This window comes from Rhopalosiphum padi, chromosome 1, assembly GCF_020882245.1.
Source record: "Rhopalosiphum padi isolate XX-2018 chromosome 1, ASM2088224v1, whole genome shotgun sequence".
In the NCBI taxonomy this organism is placed as follows: Eukaryota; Metazoa; Arthropoda; class Insecta; order Hemiptera; family Aphididae; genus Rhopalosiphum; species Rhopalosiphum padi.
The window spans coordinates 91,326,765-91,338,513 of NC_083597.1; the positions used below are offsets into that span (position 1 = coordinate 91,326,765).

At 35.8% G+C, this 11,749-nt stretch overlaps 1 protein-coding gene across 1 annotated transcript in view; it reads left to right on the forward strand.

The window, feature by feature from the left end:
* The window catches only part of LOC132917196 (uncharacterized), a 40,443-nt gene extending 29,605 nt beyond the window's left edge, over window positions 1–10,838 (forward strand). Inside the window, exons 5-8 of the mRNA XM_060977814.1 lie at window positions 50–343; window positions 1,897–3,019; window positions 3,981–4,536; window positions 8,828–10,838. Coding sequence (XP_060833797.1) covers window positions 50–343; window positions 1,897–3,019; window positions 3,981–4,536; window positions 8,828–9,690 — 2,836 coding nt within the window. The 3' untranslated portion in view covers window positions 9,691–10,838. The remainder of the gene's footprint in view (window positions 1–49; window positions 344–1,896; window positions 3,020–3,980; window positions 4,537–8,827) is intronic.
* The last annotated feature ends 911 nt before the right edge of the window (window positions 10,839–11,749 follow it).

An 11,749-nucleotide genomic window follows, 5' to 3' on the forward strand; every position in this document is an offset into this window, starting at 1 on the left:
TTTAATCTAAATCTTGAACGTGTAAATAATATATTTATTTTATTTTTAGTTCTTTATCTGATAGTAATAAAGACTCTGATGACATCGTGTCCAGCAGCACGACTGTTGTGGTGACCGAGAAAAAATCAAACCTTGATATTTTGAAAGATTGGGGAAGAATGAGATTGAAACAACTTAAAAATATAGAAACGACATCTTCGGCATCAGTCAAGCTTAGAGATAAAGGAAGAGTTGGATTGGCTAGAAGAAAATGGGATAAGGATGAACCAGTGCATTCTTCATCTGGAAATTGGTCAGCAAGTTCAGAGAGTGGACAGTCTACTTCGACTAGTCACATACCAAGGTATGATTTATGAATTCAAAACATAATTTTATAGAATAATACCATAAATAATTACATAAATTAAAAGGCATAAATATTTACATTTTTTTTAAAATAATCAAAAAGTAAACTATTTTAATAACGTGTACTATAAAAATTACAATGATATTGAAAATATTTAAAAACAAGTTTTTGAAATCCTTACAGGGTTAGGTTTCAATCTTAACTATACATATTATGTATAAGTAGGTACGTACATTAAATAAATATTATGTATTTTTTAAGTATTTAATTTTATGTTAAAATAACACTAATAAGAAATGCAAACGAAGACATATATATGTTTTAAATAATATTAAAATCACAATATATCCGATTAGTATACAAATAATCTTACATAACCAGGCACATTCACATAAAACCATTATATTTTTAAATGTCAGTACGTTTAATGTTTACATACTAAGCACAGACTAGAGATAAGACACCCCATTATATAAATGTTCATATATTTTAAATACAAAAAAAAAAGATTTATGTAAAAAGAAAATATTTAGATATATTTTTTTTAAATGTTAAAAACCATTAGTAGCTGTGTTATATTTAATAATAAAAAAATTATCATTGATAATTAACAGAAATTTTTAAAAACCTATTGTTAATGTATTTTATGTGCCTATTTTATATACTAATATAAAATATAATAGGTAATTAATAATTACTAATTATGTACGTTTATAGATTATACATTTATACAGATCAAATAAGTCTACATATTAACTAAACCAGTGATTCCTAATCGTTTAAAGTGAACAGCATCAAATTAGATTCTAAAATACAATGCCAAAAAACTGTTTCTGTATACGTACAATAATAATAAACGCATAGGGACTGATGAGTGATTACACTAAGATGATCACAAATCACAGAATGAGAATAACTACTCTAAACCGATTTAGATTTGTTAGAAAACAAAATACGCACAAGTATAATACAATAAGAAATTTAACCGATCTGTAACTTACTATTTTAATATTACTTTATAAAATACATACCCACATTTAAACTGGTTCTGCAAGATCAATTAAAACTATTAATTCATGAAACCCGCATACATTATATTGTTTATAAATTTAAAAAATGTAATCATGAAATTAAAATTTATTCTTCAGGTGTAGGTACTTATAAATGTAAAAAAAATAACAAATCCAAAAAATATTAATTAAAGACTTAAATTTCAACAAAGTGTACCAATGAATGGTTCTGTAAATGAATGCTAAAGATTATATATTATAATATCAAGAAATTGGTATGAGAAGACGAGCAATGGTTAAAGTAAATAATTAAATACAATAAATCAAAATAGTAATAATAATAACCTTATTAGGTATAAAAATACGATGAGCGGTATAGTAAGCATTTTATTTTGAACGATTTTTGAAGAATGATGATGATGGTGATAATATAATAATAATAATGCAATATGATATCATATTTCAAAGATCCATCATGATGCATTATGATTATTGTGATATACCAATAATATTAAAATACGACCGTATGCGCATTTTCAGGTCTAGCGTTAGCAGTTGCAGCGGAAGCACGAAACCGACGTACCACGGTGGAAGTTCGGTGACCAGTGACGAAGGCGAAACCGGTTCCACGTATTCGTGCGACACCGAGGGCTACTACACGTCGTTCCACGTGGACAGCGGTCTGAAGACGCTCAGGGAGGAGGACCCGCCGCAGCCGATGTCCGCGTTGCACTCCACGTCCGCGCTCACGCCCAGTTTCCAGTCGTCGTCGGCCGAGAGCGAGTACGACGTTTTCGGACGGGGCAGCACGTCGACCACGGCGAGTTCGGCCGGTACCGTGTGCACGTCGCTGATGGTATCGCCGCCCAACGTGCCGGAAAGGGGTGGCAGCAAGCTGTCGGAACGGTCGGCGGAAGTCTCTTACGGCGGCTCGCTGCCCGACCGGAACAACGCGCACGGCCCGAGAGACCCGATGGCGTTGTACGACAAGTCGAAAACGGCCCCGTCCCGGCTGACCAAAGAGAACGTGACCAGGTACAAGGAGGAGGGGTTGATGATCGACGTCAAGCCCAGGCCGTGCCTGGAACACTGCGGCGGCGACTCGCCGGACAGCGGGCACAACACGTGCAGTTCGCCCGTGGACTCGGTGACCAACCCGTCCGTCGACCTGGAGATGTCCGAGTGTTCCGACCTGGAAGGCGTCGACCGGGTGGAGAGGCTCCGGGTCAAGACCACCATCAACACCAGCCGCATACCGTCGATGTGCGTCATCACGCCGCCGATCAGCGACGACGAGGTGAGCCTGAAGACGACGGCCGTGAGAGCGATCATGTCGGACGCCGACGATTACGGCGAGTACGTGACGCTGGCGCACTACGCGATACCCGAACCGGTGACACCCGCCGTCGAGCATCCGGAACAGGCGCTGTGCAAGGGATTCGTGCACTTGGACGAGTTGCCCGCCGTCGGTACGTCTGAACGGCAGAGACCCGCGGGCGCCCGAGTCACGCTGAACGCCGAGGGCCGAGTCATATACACGTCGGACAGCTTGAAGCGCCGGAAGAAGACGCACACGGTCAACACGTTCGAACCAGGTCCGTGCGTGAACGCCAACGTCCGGTTGCTGCCCGTCAACGACCATAGCAACAACGTTTTGTCACAAGTACGCATCCCGCCGCTTCCGGCGTGTCGTCCGTGTGCAATTAAAATAATAATAATATAATATTATGTTACACGGACGGTACAGGCGGCTCATTATTTACACAGACACACATTATATATAATTATTATTCGTTTAGACGGCATGTAGTTCAGCGCGCGTCGTTTTAGGCGGAACTCGTTCCGAAAACTTGTAATCAAAATTTTTATATCGTTAGTCTTAGTATGTAGTTTTATATTCGTTGAAGGGAATTCTCGCCGGTGACTTAGAGGAAATTCCTTTAATTACGATTAAAATGTAAATTGTGTACGGGTATATCCCGCGGTTTACTTATACCTAATCTTTTTGGTGTATTGTTTCGCACGCACGACATCGTTAAGACGAATATTTAAAACGTGCCGATCGGTTGTAGACTATGCCCGTTTCTGGTTCGATTTTAGAGATGAAATATTTATATTATAAACGAAAAACAAACAATATTATTGATGGTATCTTACAAGTTACAGTCAATAGGTTGAGTACGTTTTGAAATATTTAATTTACTAAATTCTTAAGGTTTTATTTCTTAAACGATAGTTCACGTACTTATAATATTCCATTATTCCAAACAATCTTACGAGATGCCTTTCAAACCGTGGTTTACAATAGTCGTTCACAATAGTCGTTTCATCTCTGTTATGGACCTAAAAAATAGCAAGTCATAGTCGATCTGTAGTCACATCGACGCGATTATGACGTACCCATCGAAAACTGTCGGCGATACGACGTCCCCGGCTGAATATACTCAGTCCTCGGCCAATATTATGTTCCGTCTATATAAATATTAATATTGCGTGTACATAGAGCACCAACTTGCAGATGAGTAGATGACGACTGCAGTCATAGCTCATACCATAATGCACCACTAACCATACTTATAATAACGGTATTCATCATTGATTAATTTGTTTATTTGTTGATTCAGGTTATACCCCGTTCTCCGTTGAACGTCCGACCGGTGACCAAACAGCCGAACGGCGTCGGCGTGCTCAGCTCCGCACTGCACATCGTCGCTCCCAAGAAAATCCAAGCCGAACGCAATGCCACACCTGCGGCCGTCCAACTGAAACCGCTTGTGCCCATACCGCTGCCGTGTTCGCCGGGCCAGAGGCGCTCGTGCAAGACGACCGCGGGCCTACCGCTGACGGTGGCCGCGGCGCTCGGCCGACATCGGTCGCCGCCGTCCCGGGTGGTCGTGTTGCCGGACAACGGCCGGTGTCCCGGAGACACCGGGGGCAAGCCCGTGTCGCCACTGATATCGCCGACCCGACGGAGTCTGTCGCCCAAGGAAGTGGTGCGGGGCGCTTACGTCCGGATGCAAGACCCCACCGAGTGCCTGGAAACGAGCCTGGACGAGATCAAGTCCGTGGTGAAACGCAGCGACAGCTACAGGCAGGCCAACGCCACCAGTCCTCGGCTGCTCGCCAAGTCCCCAAACATGCTGATGGCGTTGCAAAAGGCCCGCAGCGAGACCACTCAAGGTAATCATTTTACGGACAGGACGGATATTTGGTAGACACGCACACACACAGACATACACACACACGCACACACACACGACTCTACGAGTATTGTTACTCGAGTATTATAGTGCACACTTTGACCGTTATAATATTATTATTATAATGCGCACCGTATTTCAGTGGATGTATATATTGTTATTAGAATATTATTCCATGTCGTCGTCACTGATTTGTATTTAGTTTTGCATACACCAACTATCATAATATTATCTGTCTTCTATATAATAGTAAGTCACCGTAACTAATCAAATAGTCGCGGTGACGCCTTAGAAGAGTGTTTTTTTTTTTTTTACTGCTAACCAAAACTGCAGAGACGTTTATGACCGATCGACCGAACCCGAATCGGTCGAATTTGTAAATTTTTTTTTCTTCCTCCTTGGGATCGGTGTGTATAATATTAACCAGAATAATTTATTATGATGCCGAGGATAACAAAATTAATGTTACAATAATATTAATCTTTAACTAATTACTGAAAAGACACAACTAAATAATTATGTTCCTAAATTTATTATTTTATTTATACTAATTGACTGTTTTGGTGTGAATTGCATGAATTTTTGGGTTTTGTAAATACAAATTTGTATATATTATATATATATGTATATTGCACATAGAATTTAAGTATATAGATAAGACATATTTGTTAAACGTCTAAACGTTACACGATACTCAGGGAAGTATGTTATGGTTTTTAAGTAAATTATTGCTTGTACAAGTGAAATAATAGTGGACATAAATACAAAACATACAATAATCTCCTCATAATAAACAACAAATTAAAATATGCAAACATTTTTTTTAAATAATTTTATAATTTTATATTTGTATGTACACTGTTTATTTCAAAAATATCCTATTGTTAAGTTTTGATCAATTCTTTTGTTTTATTAAAAATTAAACATAATATTTTCATATTAAGTACAGGACACTATACATTTTTTTTTCTAAATTTTAGGAAAACAATAACTAGGCCCCTTTATACAGGATAATTAACGTTTATTTATTTTCTTAGCCCTAAATGAAACAATAATAATTTGACTTTACCATTTACCCGACTGGATTGAACAAGATAACGGTGCTATCACTAAATGTGTACTACATATTACATAATATCATATTAAACTAATTGTTTTACATTAAAATAATTTACGGTACAACATTAAAGTATACACAGACAGATAAAAATCAGTTATACGAATGTATACTGCTGCAATCTCTTTAAAGTAGAAATTATAAATTAATTACTCACGTAAAAATTGTAAATAAATAAAATTAACTAGGTATACCTACCTATGTGCCTATCTAATATATTTCATACATCTTAGCGAAATACTATTCATTTACTATTTCTTAAAACTTTTTTCAATTTGTAAATGAGTTAAATGACTTCAATATTCCTATTAATTATTCATACTATACAACTATATTAGGTACATAATATGATTTGCTTTACTATTAGATAAAGTTTAAAAAAACAACTTGCGCACTATATTATATTAGTGTCTAGCCTATAGTCTAAACAAAATAACTAATAAGTATTGAAAAATGTAGGAAAAAATAACCTTCCAATGGTTCAAACTACAAACATAGATACGCCTAATTATTTCAAATTCGTTTTGCTTTAAGGACAATTTAAATATTATATAGGTAGGCACATTAATAAGGTATTTGTCGTTACCGATATAACCTCAAATTGTAATGCTAGTTTTCGACATAATAATTTATTACACAAGTGTTTTTAAATCGCCAACAGTGAATTATCAAGTATAATATATTGTTTTTGTGTTTATGTGAGTATTAGATTAAGTTTGCATATGTAGAAATTATTACTACTTAATACGTTTTTATATTATTTAATATGCTATATGATACCTCGAGTGCAAATAGTGCAATATAATGATTGTGAGTAGACTGTATAGAATAATTATTGTAAATATATTATTTTAGATTTGCATGCACTTTTTATACTAATTAAACGGATTTTATTTATGTTATTTGAGTGACGATTTTTATTTATTTGTATATTGTTAAACATTGTTGAGATGACTTGATTTTATACTTTATAATATGTGAGTCTTTCATAGCTATGGTGTATTGAACATTTTATTAATCCACATTCACACAAATCTATAATCACACAGGTATATGTATTGTTCACACATTTATTTAAGCTTAAATACTCATCACAAATCGCTTGGGTTTACGTATAAACTAGTCAAATTTTGTTTTGTTGGTTACCTACCAAAATTATCGACTTTTACACTGGTAGCTTAATGGTATTTGAAGATTATTAACAAACTAGATTAACGAAATAAGGTAAGACAGTCACGTACCAATTACTGCCCAGTAGTATAATTTTATGTATATAGTAATTAAACAAAAACTATATTATACAATATTGTATCTAGAAAGTTTGAAATTCATTAAATTTATACGGGAAATACAAAAAAAATTATAACAATTTAATTGTTTTTTAATCATGACAACGTGTTAAAGAGTATTTAACGGAATTTAACTTATAAGGGTAGTTTAATTTAACTAAAAATTGATTAAACATTAAAATATAAGAATTACCGAGAAGAATTCATAACGTTTTAAATCGTTGTTTATTGTCACATTTTAATATGGTGATACAAACAACTAAATTCAAGAATTTACAATCTTTCTAGATACCTATATTAAAGTCCTGGGATATTGATGGCTTATAAATCCAAGAAAATCCACTTTCCGACATTTAAATAACTTTATTAACATTAATTACTTAATAAAGAAAATCGACCAAGTCTTATGAGAAAATATTATTGTAGGTACCTACTTATAAAAGATTTTTAAATCATCTTATTAATATCCACTAGTTCAGTGTTTTTTTTTTTTTACAATACGTATAGTTGTGCGCAAACTCCTATACTTTCTAATTTAGCCTCCCTGCACTGTTCTCTGCGCGTGCAAGTAACCGGTACACTCTCGTGCCTGCGTTTCCCGTTGAACGCCCGCGTAGGTGTATAAATTATAAAATGTTCTAAAGCCCGCACCAAAAACTGAACGAATCACCCGCACCAAACGTCATATTATTATAGGCAATAATAAAATATTAAGTATACACTCGAGTACCAAGTATGGTAAACCATGAAAAAGTAGTTTTTTTTCCTAATCGCTCAGCGTATAAAATTGTATTGATTGCATTTTCAACATGAATAATGAATCATCAATGCGTTGTTAAGACATAAACCAAGAATGAAATATAAGGTCCAACGATACTCGTTATATAACTATAGTGTCACTTGATTTATATTACAAAAAAAAAAATCACCAGGATATGATATGCTAAATTACGAAATATAAAAAATAATTAACCATCAAACCTTCTTTTTATTCATCCACAATTTAATATTTAAGCTTTCCTTATTTTTCCCAATATAGAAATTCTCAACCATAATATTAATCTCTAAACCAGATAAACCAAAGTAGGTACTTATAATAGTGATCTTTTACCGCTCATCAATTACCCAGTCGTCCAGAAAAAAAACACTAATAATTCAATAGAATTAATTTCTATTAAAAAAAAAAATTTCGGCCAGGTGTTGCCGCACAAATGTTTGGCAGTGTCTAACGCGACGGACACCTAAAAAAATGTCATTTTAACCTCCACTCCAATCAAAATCTTCTAATAATATCTTATACAATGTTATAAATTGCCATTTCTAACAATCCACCGACGGTTCCTAAAATAAAATAGCAACGAAACATTTGTAAATAACAATGCAACAACTAGCTGTTGTTCTACCTACCAACTATTTTCCTTATAAAATGTATTTATTGGGCTTCTTGACTCTTGTATAGAATGTAAATATAGAATGTTTTTCAATAAATATTACGCAAGTCCCTTAGATAAAATATGAAAATAATATTTAGACCGTTCTCGAACCCGTGTGGATTTTGGACGTAAATTATTGATAATATGATTCCATATTATTATATACATATAGCAAATGACACGAGTCAAAATACACGGCAATTCACTGTTTTCCCTCTCCCTCTAACTAATATTATACCTCATCACGCCCACTCGTGACACGATAACCGGCCATCAATGTCCCAGCCATCGCACCATACAGAAACACAATACACTGTGCTTTCATACATCTTTCGCCCATATGGGTTAGATGAACTCGACACTTATAAGTATTGCACTCAACACCTTTCAAAGAGCGTGTGTAACATCCGATTTTCCGTGTAAACGTTTTAGATACGAGCCGTGGTACACCACCCGCCTCGACGTCGGTCAATGGCGACAACAGTGGCCGCGACCGGAGCGCCGGTCACGAACGGAACGTGTCGGCGTCCACGCCGGTGAAGAACGACCGGAGCGCCGGCCGCATCGACATGAGCAGCAACAACATATCGCCGATACGAGACTGCCGCGCGAGCCCGGCTGGACGACCGCTGACGCGCGAACCTCAGCAACACCGGACACCCACGCCACTGCAGTCTCCGCCCGGCGACGTACACCGGACACCGGCGGTGCAACAACCGTACGTGCGTCCGGCGTCCGGGCGGTCGGCCATGGACCTGTACGCGGCCATTCACGAGTCGAAAAAACGGTTGCTCGGCCAACAGCCGGCACCTGTGGCCGTCACGCCTGCCGTACCAACGACACAGCACCGGACGCAACCGCCGGCCACCGCGGCGGTGCGACGACCGCCGGAACGTCAGTCGGACCGGTACCGGCCGCGCGGCGACGACCGGTCGGCCGCACGGTACGACTTCAAGCGGCTCCTGTTGCAGACCAACATGGCGGGCGGCAGGCGCGCGCAGCAATCCGCCGTGGTCCGGCTCCAGCAACCGCCGCCGCCGGCAAGGGCCGCCCCGAGTCCGGTGCCGCAGTCGCATTCGACCGCGCCCGGCCACTTCAGGCGAACGCCGTCCAGTTCGTCGTTCCGCAAGTCCAACGTGCTCGCTTCGACCATACAGGAAGACTGCCGTGAAGACGAGGACTGTCACGGGCCCTCGGTCGTTCCCAGGTCCGCGGCGCTCGTCAGCCGCACGCTCAAAGGCCTGCAAGCCGCCGCCGCCGCGCCCACGTGTTCCGCTCTGGAAACGTCCCTTTGACCGGTCTCTGGCGACATAGTTACTCTACAAATCAGCTGCAGTCAGCTGATGCCTATACTACGCGCATTTTGCAGTTGACGTTAACCTTTTGCGGTCTGATATACAGAAAGTCGCCTTTGAGACGCGTACCACCTGTACCGCTAATATACGTGTGTTAAACCTATATACCGTCAATGGCCGGGACCAATATTTTTAGATCATTTTTTGTTTACCGATGTTCACTGTATACTTACCTACGTCGATATAATACGTAAGAGTAAACATAAATTAAATAAAACATATTATAATATAGTGTTATTTAATTTTCCTATGATATATAAAGAATCGTTTCAAATTGTATTTTATTTAGACACTGTATATTATATTGTATAAGTACACACATATTATATAAGTACCTAGTTTATAATATTGCATATAAATGTACCTCCTATTGTAATCGTAAGCGTCTTCTAGTCTTTACAAATCTACGAGCTCGAGAATGACACAAAACAGCGGCGATTTGATAAATTTAATTTTTATTATTAATGTTGGTAATATTATTTATTTATTTCGTTTTTTTTTTTTTTTTATTTAAACAAAAATATTATTTACAAACATCATAGAGAGAACTATATCCACCATTTCATTATTTTACAATGTAATAAAATTATTTTAAATTTTTAAGATTAACATACGTCAGACATGTATTCCACTGTCTACGCAAAATAGCCTTCAAATACAAACGACGTGTAATTATTTACATACATTATACAATTTATTTCCTAAATATAAACTATTATAATCGACTCAGATATTTAGTAAATTCATCCATGGAAAAAATGTAATTTTAAATATATATAATGTACTTAAACTTTTTTTTTCATTTTATAAAGCGACCTAGTGTTAATTCGTGATTAAATGTAGGTACAAGGTTGCTCACGAGGTTATTTATATATATTATACCATTATAATATTTATGGAACATAATATACCTAAGAAATGTGGATACATTGTACCTATGCAGTTTAATGATTTTATATTATTATTTATTCAGAGAATAATTCAAACAAAATGAAACAAAAATATTTTAATTACTTACAAGAGCCTTTTGAAGATCTAAAATGTTACTATTTGTTATTTGTTTGCAAATATATGATAATTTTAATGAATTGATTTTGAATTGTTTTATTACCCAGTAGCAAATACCTACACAGATATAATATTTCAATATTTAATAGGTAAGTACTTCTTGAACATTTTAAATCTGAAATATCATGTATAAACATAAAAACTCTTGCTAACATGGTGACATTATAATAATTGCCTAATTTATAAGAAATTGAGGAAAAACTGTACATTGATTTTACTGTGTGTGAGGTCTTATACTTATGTAAGCTATGTTAGGTTAGCTTAGATTAAGTATATAAAATACACATTTATGAACAGTAATAACAATTCTTATATTACTGCAAGACTATGAAGACTCTGTAACCACTTCATATATAAACACTCCCTCCCACACATAATTTTTGGCCTCGTTACCTAGGTACTGAAAAAAAAAAATTAAAACCCTAATTTCTATAACTTTTTTTCATCTATTCTTAACATAAAAATATTAGATAAAAAAATTTTAGAACATCAAATATGTGTACTAAAAAAATATAAGATTGACTATCAACTAAATACTGAAATATATATATTAATACCATGTTTATAACAGCTGTAGTTGGCGACTCAATTGCGCTCAAGACTATCGTATACTAACAAATGATATATTATGTCTACTTGAATGTGTATAATAATAATAAAATATAATAACCAATAAATTAATTTCTCTCAATAACTATTAATTATTATTTATTATTATATGCACAGACATAACTTAATTTATAAATATATATATTAATATAAAATTATTTACCAATATATTATGTGTAATAGGTATCTTTAATAGTAATGTAAAATTAATTGTTTATTAATTATTTTAAAATTAGGTGATATTTATTATAAATGTCTCAATGTCTATGGTATAACTATAGTAATTTAACTTAACAAAGACAAAAGTTAATAATAAATATTT